Source organism: Bombina bombina, chromosome 9 (assembly GCF_027579735.1).
Source record: "Bombina bombina isolate aBomBom1 chromosome 9, aBomBom1.pri, whole genome shotgun sequence".
Lineage (NCBI taxonomy): Eukaryota > Metazoa > Chordata > Amphibia > Anura > Bombinatoridae > Bombina > Bombina bombina.
In genome coordinates, this window is record NC_069507.1 from 65502847 (window position 1) to 65519887 (window position 17041).

Genomic DNA, 17041 nt, shown 5'->3' on the forward strand with positions numbered 1-17041 from the left:
TCCTTCTCTCACCTGGCAGGCAAGACTTGGAACACCCTCCCGCTGCACCTCAGACAAGCTACCACCCTAACAAAGTTCAGAAAGGACCTCAAGACCTGGCTCTTCGACTGAACTGCAACCCTCAGCGCCTTGAGACCCTTACGGGTGAATAGCCGCGCTTTACAAGAACCCAATAGATAGATAGAAAGTTTACATTTACTTTAAATTCAATGAAACATGATTTAGTACAGTGTCCCTTTAAGGGCTCTTTTACTGCTGCTCCCTAGATTCATACTCAACATCTGCTCAGGCAAAGGGAGATGATATTTGACCTCTCTTACCTCCTTTACCCTTCCATGGAGATTAGATTAACCCCTGCACTGCCAGTTACACCCCTGATTTGCAACACATTCTATCAGTCCCTGCAGTTATTGGGCAGAATCTTGAGTGCTGCATTATTTTGATTTGTGATATTTAGTCTACAGCATTTAAATAGTTATTCAGTATATCTGAAGTGCCTATTTCTCTTTGATGGAAACAAAAATACTCTTATATCTCATCAAGAAATGTAGTTTTTTTTTTCTCTTGTAATGTCTATTCATGTATTTCCTCTACATAATTACTTGATTTCCCATGGAGCTGCTGTAAGCTTTCCCTGTTTTATGTCTAGGTTGGAGGATGTTTTGAAGAACTTAACAGTAATAAAGAAAGTGCAGTTTGAGTGGTCCCGTGTATATATTAAACATATAATATTAATAATGATGTAGCGCTCTAATGTTCACAGCTGTGTATGTTGAATTTTTTAGACACATGTCCCTGCCCAGCTTACAATGTAATTTCTTGTTAGACAATATTGTACACTTGTCACAAGATATCCAGCTGCTGGGGCTGGGGACGGATCCAAATACACCTGTTTTAAAAGCAACCACTTACAACTTGTGATATAGTAGTAAATACAATCCGGTTTTGGGATTATGTTTCCAGCTGGGATCCTGTATATAAGTGTATTTTTACATCTGCTAAATTTATTGTGTTAGTTGATTCAGTTAATTTTACTGATGATAGTTTCAAGCCATAAATACATTTGATTACGTTTTTGTTTTAAAGGGGTATTGTTCATATAATTTTCTATTGTACATATAAAAGATAGACATTAATACTTTGCATGAAGCTGTTCATGTTTTCTAGTGTAAAAATATAGAGCTCTATTTTTAAGAACATTTTGGGCGCGATCACATATACGGCGCAGGTTTCGGCGCAAGCGTGGGAACCCTCGCCGCCCGTAATTTCACCTCGCACATCGGGTATTACATATACTGCGCCGTTAGATGCTAAACTGGCATAAGTAGGACAAACTGGCGATCCTCTCAAATGTGCGCAAATACACATTTTAGTCGTCGCAAGTAACTTACGCCAGTATTTTATCCACGGAAAGTGTCAATAAAGAGTAGTTTTATGCAAATTAGGCTAACACTCGTAAAAATGAACCGCGATTTCATATAAAAATGCAACACGTAATTATGCTATTCAAAATTCATATATAAACCCATATATAAAGAGACAAAGGTAATACAATTATGATTTCCCATTGTTCTCTCCTCTAAATATTGTTGATTGTTTTGAGAAGAAATTTAAAGTAAATTAGCAAGTATATGTCCACAATGTGATAAAGTACCTACAATCTCAATCCATTTGATTATGCTGTGGCTTCAAACTATTTCAAATACACAAATAAACCTTAAAAAAACAATATCATAGTATACTGTCCCTTTAACCTTGAGATGCTGCTTAAATGTATGTGTTTGTTAAGGCTTCCAGGGAGTTACGTTGCTTTTTTAGTCAGTGCAAGGGTTCCTGCGCCTGCAATTTGTGGCGAGATAAGAATGGAGTAGATTCTGCGCGCGTAAGTCCTTACACTGTATATTGGATACCAATTCGCACGTCTGTTCTATGTTAGTCTATGGTTAAAAAAAATACGTCCGAAGGGTGAAATATACGTACGTAACTTGTATGCTACGCCGTATATGTAATACCAAAATTGCGTAAAATATGGCGTCGCCGGCTTTTGCGTCTCACAGATCAGAGACGTTGCAAGCTTACTATTGCATGTCTTGCCCTACAGGCCTCCTCGAGACCCTCAGTTGCTCAGTGTATGGAGGTGATTGGACTCATGCTGTCCTGTATGGACTGTGGTTATTAAAAAGCCAGATTCCATCTCAGACCCTTACAACTATGCATGCTAAGACAATGCCATGGCGACCATTCAGATCTGTCTCAACAGATTGTGCTAAACAACCTGTTGAGAGACCCGCTCTCTTGGTGGCTCTGTCCAGATCATCTGTCCCAAGGCACGTGCTTTTTGAGACCGTCCTGGAAGATTGTTACTACGGACACAAGCCTTTCCGGGTGGGGAGCCGTTTGGGGTGCCAAGAAGGCACGAGGTCTGTGGACTCAGGAGGAGTCCTCCCTTCTGGTCAATATTTTGGAACTCCAGGCAATCTTCAATGCCTTGAAGACTTGGGCCCTTCTGGCTTCATCCCAGTTTATTACATTCCAATCAGACAATATAACCTTGGTTGCCTACATCAACCATCAGGGGGGAACGAGAAGTTCCTTGGAGATGAGAGAAGTATCTCAGATACTAGAGTGGGCGGAGACTCACAGGTGTATGCTGTCAGCAATCCACATTCTGGGTGTGGACAACTGGAAAGCGGACTTCCTCAGCAGACAATCCTTTCACCCAGGGGAATGGTCTCTCCACCCCGATGTGTTTGTAGAGATATGCAGCGAGTGGGGGATGCCGGAGATAGATCTCATGGCATCCCGCCTCAATGCCAAGCTACCCAGGTACGGGTCGAGGTTGAGGGATCATCAGGCGGATTTGATAGATGCCCTATCAGTACCATGGAGGTTCAGACTCATATATCTTTTTCTTCCGTTTCTGCTTCTCCCTCGCGTGGTGGCAGGAGCGAGCATCAGTGATTCTGATTGCTTTATCGTGGCCGCGAGGGACATGGTTTACAGATCTGGTGGGGATGTCTTCATCTCCTCAGTGGATGTTACCTTGTCGCAGAGATCTGCTGATACAGGGTCCCTTCATTCATTTAAAATCTAGATTCTCAGAGGCTGACTGTGTGGAGATTGAACGCATAGTCTTAGCCAATAGAGGGTTCTCTGGGAGTGTTATCAACACTCTGGTTCAAGCTTGTAAGCCAGTTACTTGTCGTATCTACCATCAAGTGTGGAGGACTTACTTACTGGTGTGAAGAGCGTGGCTTTTCCTGGCATAAGCTTAAGGTTGCCAGAATTTTATCTTTTTATCCAGGATGGGCTGGAGAAGGGTCTACCTGCTAGTTCCCTGAAGGGACAGATATCGGCCCTGTTGGTGTTACTGCACAAGAGATTGGCTGAGCTTCTGGATGTGCAGTCTTTTGTTAAGACTCTGACTAGAATCAGACCTGTGTTTAGATCTGGGGCTCCTCCTTGGAGCCTAAATCTTGTTCTAAGTGTTTTGAAGCAGGCTCCGTTTGAGCCTATGCATACTGTTGACATTAAATTGTTATCTTGGAATGTTCTTTTTTTGCTGGCTATTGCCTCTGTGTGCAGAGTTTCTGAGATTTCTGCTTTGCAATGTGACTCCCCTTATCTTATTTTTCATGCTGATAAGGCAGTTTTACACACTAAATTAGGGTTCCTCCCTAAGGTGGTGTCGGACCGTAACAAGAAATTGTTGTGCCTTCCTTGTGTCCTAATCCTTCTTCAGCGAAGGAATGCTTGCTTCACAATCTGGATGTGGTTCGTGCCTTGAAGTTCTATCTTCAGGCTACTAAGGAATTAAGACAATCTTCCTCTTTGTTTGTAATCTATATGGGGAAGTGTAAGGGGCAGAAGGCTACTACGACTTTCCTATCTTTCTGGTTGAGGAGTGCCATCGCTTAGCTTATGAGACAGCGGGACGACAGCCTCCTGAGAGGATAACGGCTCATTCCACTAGAGCAGTGGCTTCCTCCTGGGCTTTTAAGAATGAGGCCTCTATGGATCAGATTTGTAAGGCGGCTACCTGGTCCTCCTTACACACTTTTTCTAAATTTAACAAGTGTGATGTCTTTGCTTCGGCTGAAGCAGCTTTCAGGAGAAAAGTTTTGCAGGCTGTGGTGCCCTCAGAATAGGGTCCGCCTCTTTTTTGGTACCTCCCGTTATTTCTTCAGTGTCCACTGGAGCTTGGGTATAGTTTTCCCAACATTAAGGAATGAAGTTGTGGACTCTCCCTGCCTTATGGAAGGAAAACATAATTTATTCTTGCCAGATAAATTCCTTTCCTTCCTGGCAGGGAGAGTCCACAACCCCGTCCGAAATTGTTTTTTGATGGGCTGCTTCCTATTTATATTATTTCTTCTGGCACCTTTATACCCTGATGTTTCTCCTACTTTTCCTTGTTCCCTCGGCAGAATGACTGGGGGATAGGGGAAGTGGGAGGGATATTTAAGCCTTTGGCTGGGGTGTCTTTGCCTCCTCCTGGTGGCCTGGTGTTGTATTTCGTAACAATAAGGAATGACGTTGTGGACTCTCCCTGCCAGGTAGGAAAGGAATTTATCTGGTAAGCATAAATTATGTTTTTGTGATTGAGGCAGACAATACTATTTTTAAAAAAAATCCAATTTACTTCTATTTTCAAATGTGTTTCCCTTTAAAGTCAACTCTACAGGAAAAATGAAGTATAGATAACTAGTTGAACACGCTGTGAGTCACCAGCTAGCTCCCAGTAGTTCATTAATACTCCTAAATCTACCTAAGTATGCTTTTTAATTTTGACTTTCATTTCGCTTTAATCCCTGCATAGTGGTTTAATACATAATCAAGCATGCTTCTGTGCCACTCCAGGTGAAGATACATCTGAGCAAATGAACATCAGGCATACTTGGATATGTTTCAATCACTGGCTGTATCCTCATCTGGAGCAGAATGGGGGTTTTCTAAGAATGCAGTTACTGGTTTAACCCATTTTAAGTAGATAAACTAGCACTAAAAAATGGAATATGTTTAAAAATAATATTCTACAATAAACAGAGCTTTTTGTTTTTGTTCCTTTACATTAAAGTTTTGTAAATTTAAAGAGCAATATTTGGTATGTATTGCATCTAGAATGGTGATTTTAAGGTGTTTTACAAATTGTTGTGCTTTTTAGTAAAATGGATGGTCCTGTACTGTTTTTGGTTTTATGTTTGGGGGAGGGTCACTGACCACAATTTGTGTTCTAAGAGTTTTGCTTAAAATCAATCCATTTCTATCTTACCAGCCAGTAATGCACACATACACAATTCCTGCTAGTTTAAAAAATAAATACAAATATCTTTAACTAACCTATTTGCATGCAAACTTTTTTTTACTATGTTTACAAGTGCTCTTCATGTGCATGATATGTCCTGAAACTGGCAAAAAAATGCATGATTCATACTGAAATATGCATTGATCATTGGCTGGGAAAACTCATGCATCTGTTTTTGGGCAAGAAAACAACACCAATGAAAAAGTAGATTTATTCAGTACATTATTTTTTTTAAACAACCAAGTGTAATACATTTTGTAATATCCCTTTTCAGATGACAATAAATAAATAAATACAAGATGTACAATGTCCATTTAAATTGATACTTCAGATAAAAATGGAATCTTTCTCATTTTGTTTTCTCAGTGGGCTTCATGAAACTAAATACTGGCAGGGATGAAGGAACAGAGTTAACATTTTTCCCAACTCTGCTGGAAAGCATACAATGTACAAGTTCCTCAGAGGCGTGTCCAGAGAAGCTGAGTATTTTGCAGGAGTTCCCCGAAGGAGAGAGGGTATGTCTTTGTATCTGAGAGATGATAAATGCACATGGGTGAGAGATGGGTTTGCAATAAAACAAGAGTTTGGACCAATCTCCAGAACTTGACAGGATGATTGGGCTAATATTATGGGGTTTCCAAAAATAAAGGGGGGACTGCAGTTATTGATGAATAGCAAAATGGAAATACGCATGAGAAATGTGCTTTAAAGCTGTGACAGTGTGAGGATTGTATTTGGGAAGATCAGTACAGTATGGAAGCGACCAGTGTCTCTTTCAAAAATCAAATATGGTATACAATTTCAAACAACTTTACAATTATTTATATTATCTCATTTGTTTTGTTCTCTTGGTATCCTTAGCAGCAATGCACTACTGGGAACTAGCTGCTTATTGGTGGCTGCTTTTTGTTTAAAATTGTATGTTATATTTGAATTATGAATAAAAAATGTTGTGTTTCATGTCTCTTTCAAATGGAAACCAACGGCTAGATTTAGAGTTCTGCGGCCAAAGGGGTGCGTTAGCTACGCATGCTTTTTTCCCCCCGCACCTTTTAAATACCGCTGGTATTTAGAGTTCACAGAATGGCTGCGTTAGGCTCCAAAAAAAGGAGCGTAGAGCATATTTTAACGCCACTGCAACTCTCGATACCAGCGGTGCTTACGGACGCGGCCAGCTTCAAAAACGTGCTCGTGCACGATTCCCCCATAGGAAACAATGGGGCCGTTTGAGCTGAAAAAAAACCTAACACCTGCAAAAAAGCAGCGTTCAGCTCCTAACGCAGCCCCATTGTTTACTATGGGGAAACACTTCCTACGTCTGCACCTAACACTCTAACATGTACCCCGAGTCTAAACACCCCTAACCTTACACTTATTAACCCCTAATCTGCTGCCCCCGCTATCGCTGACACCTGCATATTTTTTTTAACCCCTAATCTGCCGCTCCGTATACCGCCGCCAGCTACGTTATCCCTATGTACCCCTAATCTGCTGCCCCTAACACCGCCGACCCCTATATTATATGTATTAACCCCTAATCTGCCCCCCACAACGTCGCCGCCAGCTACCTACAATAATTAACCCCTAATCTGACGATCGGATCTCGCCGCTAGTCTAATAAATGGATTAACCCCTAAAGCTAAGTCTAACCCTAACACTAACACCCCCCTAAGTTAAATATAATTTAAATCTAACGAAATAAATTAACTCTTATTATATAAATTATTCCTATTTAAAGCTAAATACTTACCTGTAAAATAAACCCTAATATAGCTACAATATAAATTATAATTATATTGTAGCTATTTTAGGATTAATATTTATTTTACAGGTAACTTTGTAATTATTTTAAACAGGTACAATAGCTATTAAATAGTTAAAAACTATTTAATAGCTAAAATAGTTAAAATAATTACAAAATTACCTGTAAAATAAATCCTAACCTAAGTTACAATTAAACCTAACACTACACTATCAATAAATTAATTAAACTACCTACAATTAAACCTAACACTACACTATCAATAAATTAATTAAATAAAATACCTACAAATAACTACAATGAAATAAACTAACTAAAGTACAAAAAATAAAAAACAACTAAGTTACAAAAAATAAAAAAATATTTACAAACATTAGAAAAATATTACAACAATTTTAAACTAATTACACCTACTCTAAGCCCCCTAATAAAATAACAAAGCCCCCCAAAATAAAAAAATGCCCTACCCTATTCTAAAATTAAAAAAGTTCAAAGCTCTTTTACCTTACCAGCCCTGAAAAGGGCCCTTTGCGGGGCATGCCCCAAAGAATTCAGCTCTTTTGCCTGTAAAAAAAAAACATACAATACCCCCCCCCCAACATTACAACCCACCACCCACATACCCCTAATCTAACCCAAACCCCCCTTAAATAAACCTAACACTAAGCCCATGAAGATCTTCCTACCTTGTCTTCACCTCACCGGGTTCACCGATTGGTCCAGAAGAGGGTCCGAAGTCTTGATCCAAGCGGCGGCTGAAGAACTCCATCATCGGGCTGAAGTCGGAAGTCCATCATCGGGATGAAGTCTTCTATCAAGCCGCATCTTCAATCTTCTTTCTTCCGGAGCGGAGCCATCTTCTTCCCAGCCGACGCGGATCCAACCTCTTCAAGCGACGCCTACTCGCCGAATGACGGTTCCTTTAAATGACGTCATCCAAGATGGCGTCCCTCGAATTCCGATTGGCTGATAAGATTCTATCAGCCAATCGAAATTAAGGTAGGAATATTCTGATTGGCTGATGGAATCAGCCAATCAGATTCAAGTTCAATCCGATTGGCTGATCCAATCAGCCAATCAGATTGAGCTCGCATTCTATTGGCTGATCGGAACAGCCAATAGAATGCAAGCTCAATCTGATTGGCTGATTGGATCAGCCAATCGGATTGAACTTGAATCTGATTGGCTGATTCCATCAGCCAATCAGAATATTCCTACCTTAATTCCGATTGGCTGATAGAATCCTATCAGCCAATCGGAATTCGAGGGACGCCATCTTGGATGACGTCATTTAAAGGAACCGTCATTCGGCGAGTAGGCGTCGCTTGAAGAGGTTGGATCCGCGTCGGCTGGGAAGAAGATGGCTCCGCTCCGCTCCGGAAGAAAGAAGATTGAAGATGCGGCTTGATAGAAGACTTCATCCCGATGATGGACTTCCGACTTCAGCCCGATGATGGAGTTCTTCAGCCGCCGCTTGGATCAAGACTTCGGACCCTCTTCTGGACCGATCGGTGAACCCGGTGAGGTGAAGACAAGGTAGGAAGATCTTCATGGGCTTAGTGTTAGGTTTATTTAAGGGGGGTTTGGGTTAGATTAGGGGTATGTGGGTGGTGGGTTGTAATGTTGGGGGGGGGGTATTGTATGTTTTTTTTTTACAGGCAAAAGAGCTGAATTCTTTGGGGCATGCCCCGCAAAGGGCCCTTTTCAGGGCTGGTAAGGTAAAAGAGCTTTGAACTTTTTTAATTTTAGAATAGGGTAGGGCATTTTTTTATTTTGGGGGGCTTTGTTATTTTATTAGGGGGCTTAGAGTAGGTGTAATTAGTTTAAAATTGTTGTAATATTTTTCTAATGTTTGTAAATATTTTTTTATTTTTTGTAACTTAGTTGTTTTTTATTTTTTGTACTTTAGTTAGTTTATTTCATTGTAGTTATTTGTAGGTATTTTATTTAATTAATTTATTGATACTGTAGTGTTAGGTTTAATTGTATTTATTTGTAGGTATTGTATTTAATTAATTTATTGATAGTTTAGTGTTAGGTTTAATTGTAGGTAATTGTAGGTATTGTATTTAATTTATTTATTGATAGTGTAGTGTTAGGTTTAATTGTAACTTAGGTTAGGATTTATTTTACAGGTAATTTTGTAATTATTTTAACTAGGTAACTATTAAATAGTTATTAACTATTTAATAGCTATTGTACCTGGTTAAAATAATTACAAAGTTACCTGTAAAATAAATATAAATCCTAAAATAGCTACAATATAATTATAATTTATATTGTAGCTATATTAGGGTTTATTTTACAGGTAAGTATTTAGCTTTAAATAGGAATAATTTATTTAATAAGAGTTAATTTATTTCGTTAGATTTAAATTATATTTAAGTTAGGGGGGTGTTAGGGTTAGGGTTAGAATTAGCTTTAGGGGTTAAAAAATGTATTATAGTAGCAGATTAGGGAGGGCAGATTAGGGGTTAATACTATTTATTATAGGGTTAGTGAGGCGGATTAGGGGTTAATACATTTATTATAATAGCGGCGCAGTCCGGTCGGCAGATTAGGGGTTAATAAGTGTAGGCAGGTGGCGGCGACGTTGAGGGGGGCAGATTAGGGGTTAATAAATATAATATAGGGGTCGGCGGTGTTAGGGGCAGCAGATTAGGGGTTCATAGGGATAACGTAGGTGGCAGCGGCGTGCGGTCGGCAGATTAGGGGTTAATAAGTGTAGGCAGGTGGAGGCGACGTTGAGGGGGGCAGATTAGGGGTTAATAAATATAATATAGGGGTTGGCGGTGTTAGGGGCAGCAGATTAGGGGTTGATAGGGATAACGTAGGTGGCAGCGGCGTGCTGTCCGCAGATTAGGGGTTAAAAAATTTTAATAGAGTGGCGGCGATGTGGGGGGACCTCGGTTTAGGGATACATAGGTAGTTTATGGGTGTTAGTGTACTTTAGAGCACAATAGTTAAGAGCTTTATGAACCGGCGTTAGCCCAGAAAGCTCTTAACTCCTGTTTTTTTTCTGCGGCTGGAGTTTTGTCGTTCTAACGCTCACTTCAGCCACAACTCTAAATACCGGCGTTAGAAAGATCCCATTGAAAAGATAGGATACGCAATTGGCATAGGGGGATCTGCGGTATGGAAAAGTCGCGGCTGGAAAGTGAGCGTTAGACCCTTTCCTGACTGACTCCAAATACCAGAGGGCGGTAAAAACCAGCGTTAGGAGCCTCTAACGCTGGTTTTCACGGCTATCGCCCAACTCTAAATCTAGCCGTTAGTATTGTCAAATTATGTTGCATAAGAATAAATTGTTGTAGCTATGTTGTGCTTTGTTAATTCTTTGGAATGCTAAAGGGATATTGTAGTAGAAAAATAACGTTCTAATTCATTGGAGTAATTTCCCATTGATTGCCATGAAACTCAATGGCCCCAATTTATCAAAGTCTGCCGGACCTGATCCGACAGTGCGGATCAGGTCCGCCAGACCTCGCTGAATACGGCGAGCAATACGCTCGCCGTATTCAGCATTGCACCAGCAGCTCACAAGAGCTGCTGGTGCAACGCCGCCCCCTGCAGACTGAATGATCTGCAGACTGAATGATCTGAATCATGAAAGAACATTTTTGAATATCATTTCCCTTTAAGCTGCAGTTATTGAAACCAAGCAATATGATTCTATCCAAGTGGCAGAGTGCTAACAAATCTGGGCACTCGTGTCCGTTTCCTACACCTGCACTAAAAATGTAAACACCTCTTGCCAGTTTCTATGGTATCCTGTAAAGCTCAGAAAATAAAACATTGGTAAAGGAACAGTTAACACTCTGAGATTGTAATATAAAATGCTTTATCTAAGAGAGTGTAATGGCAAGCTGTTTTATTGTCCCTTTAACTGTCCAACCAATAACAACCTCTATAGGAAAGCTTTTTTTTTTCTCAATGAGAATTCTTTGTGTACCTGAGCAGGTTCAGACAATACAAAAAAAAAAACTGTTTGGATTTAGATGCTCATGGTGTGTACTGTGGGCTGTCCTTGGGTTGCAGACAGTTATTTCCATAAGTAAAGTATCCCCCTGCAGAGCAAGGGGTTGGTGGGTGAGTAGGAACAAGATCTCGCTGTTCTTGTAATTGTTATGTGTCAGCCTCAGGCAGAGCCTACAATTCATAGACAAGACTGACAGCAGCACAGGAAGCCTGTTATACGCAGCAGGACCTGTCTGTGCAGTACAGCATACAACGCTGTGTGTGTGACAGGCTGTGCAACATAACAAGTGCGTACACGGTATGTGCTCAAGGTGCAGTACTCCAATAGATGTTTAATTAGGAAGATATGTGCTATGTCAACCATAGACCTGGGTATTATAAGTCTGTGCTGCATTAAAGAGACTGTTATTCATCATAACTTGAGTGATAGAGCACAATGGCGCTAATATTTTTGTACACCATATGTAATCTAGCCCGTGAATGATAAGGAAAATAAAACACTGTTGTAATATAAACCTATTATTTATTTTGCCTGCTTTTTGTATTTGTTCCTCCAAGAAGTCTTGGAATATCTCCTTCTAACTCTGTTATGGTGACATTTACCTGTGTCTATAACTTTCTACATAGTGATTGGTTAGGTTACAGCACAAGCTCATTTACATCTGCCCCTAACTGGCCAAGGCAAAGGAAGTCAGGAACATGAATTTCACCAGGTTTTTTTGGGGGTGTATCCCTGAACTGTTCTTTATTTGCAGAATCTTGTAAATTTCTATAAACATTCTGCTGTTTCTTTGCTCTTCATATTTTTTCATGAGTTAAAGGGACAGTCTACACCAGAATTTGTATTGTTTAAAAAGATAGATAATCCCTTTATTACCCATTCCCCAGTTTTGCATAACCAGCACAGTTATATACACCTCTGTGATTACCTTGTATCTAAGCCTCTGCAGACTGCCCAGACTGGAAGCATCTGCCTTCTTATGGTAATGAAGCACAAGCAATTACCACGTGAAGCTAGATTGCCAGATTATTGTCTGTAATGATCATCCAGTGGTGCCGGTGGGAGGTGTGGGAGGAAAGGCGAGAGGCGAGTGTGCGGCCCAGTGGCGGTAGGAGGTGTGGGAGGGAAGGCAAGAGGCTGGTGAGTGGCCCAGCAGTGGTGGGGAGAGAGAGGAGCGGAACTCTACACAATAAGTTTGGAAGGGAGATGGAGGGATCAATCACTATACTACAGAAAAAACATTAATAAATCAATCAATAAATAAAAAATTACTATGAACTGGGTACTGGCAGAAAGCAGCCAGTAACTAAAATGGCTGTCACTAGTGGGAGGGGGAGGGTTAGAGAAATGTTTGGGAGAGATTAGGGAAGTGGGAGAAAAAATAAATATATATATAAATATATATATATATATATATATATATATATATATATATATATATATAAATCCCTAGCCTTGCATGTCTACTATTTCTGAACAATGGAGTTTCCAGAGAAGCTTTTACAACCATTGTGGTTACGACTGCACAAGTGGTATGTAAATAATTTCAGTGACAAACCCAAAGTTTGTGAAAAAGTTAACAATTTTTTCTCCAACATAGGTGTGTCCGGTCCACAGCGTCATCCTTACTTGTGGGATATTCTCTTCCCCAACAGGAAATGGCAAAGAGCCCAGCAAAGCTGGTCACATGATCCCTCCTAGGCTCCGCCTACCCCAGTCATTCTCTTTGCCGTTGCACAGGCAACATCTCCACGGAGATGGCTAAGAGTTTTTTGGTGTTTAAATGTAGTTTTTATTCTTCAATCAAGAGTTTGTTATTTTAAAATAGTGCTGGTATGTACTATTTACTCTGAAACAGAAAAGAGATGAAGATTTCTGTTTGTAAGAGGAAAATGATTTTAGCAACCGTTACTAAAATCGATGGCTGTTTCCACACAGGACTGTTGAGATGAATTAACTTCAGTTGGGGGAAACAGTGGGCAGACTTTTGCTGCTTGAGGTATGACACACAGACTTGGTAATGCTGGAAGCTGTCATTTTCCCTATGGGAACCGGTAAGCCGTTTAGTATAAGAATAAAGGGCTTCACAAGGGCTTTAAAGACTGGTAGACATTTTTCTGGGCTAAAACGATTACTTTATAAGTATATTTAGTGGATTATAACTATAAATAGTTCTTTTAATCTTGGGATGTATTAAAAAAACGGCAGGCACTGTATTGGACACCTTTTTCACTGGGGGCCTTTTCTAGTCATAGGCAGAGCCTCATTTTCGCGCCACTAATGCGCAGTTGTTTTTGGAAAGCAAGGCATGCAGATGCATGTGTGAGGAGCTAAGAACCACTGAAAAAGCTTATTGAAGGCGTCATTTGGTATCGTATTCCCCTCTGGGCTTGGTTGGGTCTCAGCAAAGCAGATACCAGGGACTGTATAGGGGTTAAATGTAAAAACGGCTCCGGTTCCGTTATTTTAAGAGTTAAAGCTTTCAAATTTGGTGTGCAATACTTTTAAGGCTTTAAGACACTGTGGTGAAATTTTGGTGAATTTTGAACAATTCCTTCATACTTTTTCACATATTCAGTAATAAAGTGTGTTCAGTTTAAAATTTAAAGTGACAGTAACGGTTTTATTTTAAAACGTTTTTTGTGCTTTGTTATCAAGTTTATGCCTGTTAACATGTCTGAACCATCAGATAGACGATGTTCTGTATGTTTGGAAGCCAAGGTTCCTCCCCATTTAAATATATGTGATGAATGTGACATAGTGTCCAAACAAAGTAGGGACAATGATGCCACTGATAATGATGTTGCCCAAAATGATTCCTCAAGCGAGGGGAGTAAGCATGGTACTGCATCATCCCCTTCTGTGTCTACACCAGTCTTGCCCACACAAGAGGCCCCTAGTACATCTAGTGCGCCAATCCTTCTTACTATGCAACAATTAACGGCTGTAATGGATAATTCTATTAAAAACATTTTGTCCAAAATGCCCACTTATCAGAGAAAGCGCGATTGCTCTGTTTTAGATACTGAAGAGCATGAGGACGCTGATGATAATGGTTCTGACATACCCTCACACCAATCTGAAGGGGCCAGGAGGGAGGTTTTGTCTGAGGGAGAAATTTCAGATTCAGGAAAAATTTCTCAACAAGCTGAACCTGATGTTATTACTTTTAAATTTAAATTAGAACATCTCCGCGCTCTGCTTAAGGAGGTGTTATCTACTCTGGATGATTGTGACAATTTGGTCATTCCAGAGAAGTTATGTAAGATGGACAAGTTCCTAGAGGTCCCGGTGCCCCCCGATGCTTTTCCTATACCCAAGCGGGTGGCGGACATTGTAAATAAGGAATGGGAAAGGCCCGGCATACCTTTTGTTCCTCCCCCTATATTTAAAAAATTATTTCCTATGGTCGACCCCAGAAAGGACTTATGGCAGACAGTCCCCAAGGTCGAGGGGGCGGTTTCTACTCTAAACAAACGCACTACTATCCCTATAGAAGATAGTTGTGCTTTCAAAGATCCTATGGATAAAAAATTAGAGGGTTTGCTTAAAAAGATGTTTGTTCAGCAAGGTTACCTTCTACAACCAATTTCATGCATTGTTCCTGTCACTACAGCAGCGTGTTTCTGGTTCGAAGAACTAGAAAAGTCGCTCAATAAAGACTCTTCGTATGAGGAGGTTATGGACAGAGTTCAAGCACTTAAATTGGCTAACTCTTTTATCTTAGACGCCACTTTGCAATTAGCTAGATTAGCGGCGAAAAATTCAGGTTTTGCTATTGTGGCGCGCAGAGCGCTTTGGCTAAAGTCTTGGTCGGCGGATGTGTCCTCCAAGAACAAATTGCTTAACATCCCTTTCAAAGGTAAAACGCTGTTTGGCCCTGACTTGAAAGAGATTATTTCAGACATCACTGGGGGAAAGGGCCACGCCCTTCCTCAGGATAGGTCTTTTAAGGCTAAAAATAAGCCAAATTTTCGTCCCTTTCGCAGAAACGGACCAGCCTCAAATTCTACACCCTCTAAGCAAGAGGGTAATAGTTCTCAAACCAAACCAGCCTGGAGACCGATGCAAGGCTGGAACAAGGGTAAGCAGGCCAAGAAACCTGCCACTGCTACTAAAACAGCATGAAGTGTTGGCCCCCGATCCGGGACCGGATCTGGTGGGGGGCAGACTCTCTCTCTTTGCTCAGGCTTGGGCAAGAGATGTTCAGGATCCTTGGGCGCTAGAAATAGTTTCTCAAGGTTATCTCCTGGAATTCAAGGAACTACCCCCAAGGGGGAGTTTCCACAGATCCTACCATCCAGGAAGGTCAATTCATGACCACGGTGGATTTAAAGGATGCGTATCTACATATTCCTATCCACAAGGAACATCATCGGTTCCTAAGGTTCGCCTTTCTGGACAAGCATTACCAGTTTGTGGCACTTCCGTTCGGATTAGCCACTGCTCCAAGGATTTTCACAAAGGTACTAGGGTCCCTTCTAGCGGTGCTAAGACCAAGGGGCATTGCAGTAGTACCTTACTTGGACGACATACTGATTCAAGCGTCGTCTCTGTCAAAAGCAAAGGCTCATACGGACATTGTCCTAGCCTTTCTCAGATCTCACGGGTGGAAAGTGAACATAGAAAAAAGTTCTCTGTCCCCGTCAACAAGAGTTCCTTTCTTGGGAACAATAATAGACTCCTTAGAAATGAAGATTTTTCTGACAGAGGCCAGAAAATCAAAACTTCTAAGCTCTTGTCAAGTACTTCATTCTGTTCTTCTTCCTTCCATAGCGCAGTGCATGGAAGTAATAGGTTTGATGGTTGCCGCAATGGACATAGTTCCTTTTGCACGAATTCATCTAAGACCATTACAACTGTGCATGCTCAGACAGTGGAATGGGGATTATACAGACTTGTCTCCGACGATCCAAGTAGATCAAAGAACCAGAGATTCACTCCGTTGGTGGCTGAACCTGGACAACCTGTCACAGGGAATGAGCTTCCGCAGACCAGAGTGGGTCATTGTCACGACCGACGCCAGTCTGGTGGGCTGGGGCGCGGTCTGGGAACCCCTGAAAGCTCAGGGTCTATGGTCTCGGGAAGAATCTCTTCTCCCGATAAACATTCTGGAACTGCGAGCGATATTCAATGCTCTCAAAGCTTGGCCTCAACTAGCAAAGGCCAAATTCATAAGGTTTCAATCAGACAACATGACGACTGTTGCATATATCAACCATCAGGGGGGAACAAGGAGTTCCCTGGCGATGGAGGAAGTGACCAAAATAATTCAATGGGCGGAGAATCACTCCTGCCACTTGTCTGCAATCCACATCCCAGGAGTGGAAAATTGGGAAGCGGATTTTCTGAGTCGTCAGACTTTCCATCCGGGGGAGTGGGAACTCCATCCGGAAATCTTTGCCCAAATAACTCAATTATGGGGCATTCCAGACATGGACCTGATGGCGTCTCGTCAGAACTTCAAGGTTCCTTGCTACGGGTCCAGATCCAGGGATCCCAGGGCGACTCTAGTAGATGCACTGATAGCGCCTTGGACCTTCAACCTAGCTTATGTATTCCCACCGTTCCCTCTCATTCCCAGGCTGGTAGCCAGGATCAATCAGGAGAGGGCTTCGGTGATCTTGATAGCTCCTGCGTGGCCACACAGAACTTGGTATGCAGACCTGGTGAATATGTCATCGGCTCCACCATGGAAGCTACCTTTGAGACCGGACCTTCTTGTTCAAGGTCCATTCGAACATCCGAATCTGGCTTCACTCCAACTGACTGCTTGGAGATTGAACGCTTGATTTTATCAAAGCGTGGGTTTTCAGATTCTGTCATTGATACTCTTGTTCAGGCTAGAAAGCCTGTAACTAGGAAAATTTACCATAAAATATGGAAAAAATATATTTGTTGGTGTGAATCTAAAGGATTCCCATGGAACAAGATAAAAATTCCTAAGATTCTATCCTTTCTACAGGAGGGTTTGGAGAAAGGATTATCTGCAAGT

The 17041-nt window shown here is 41.2% G+C and overlaps 1 protein-coding gene across 2 annotated transcripts in view; it reads left to right on the forward strand.

Annotated features, from left to right (window-relative positions):
- WDFY4 (WDFY family member 4) overlaps nucleotides 1-17041 on the forward strand; it is a 598790-nt gene that overhangs the window by 381887 nt on the left and 199862 nt on the right. For both annotated transcript variants that reach the window (XM_053692180.1, XM_053692181.1), the window contains exon 43: nucleotides 5672-5820. In XM_053692180.1, coding sequence (XP_053548155.1) covers nucleotides 5672-5820 — 149 coding nt within the window. The remainder of the gene's footprint in view (nucleotides 1-5671; nucleotides 5821-17041) is intronic.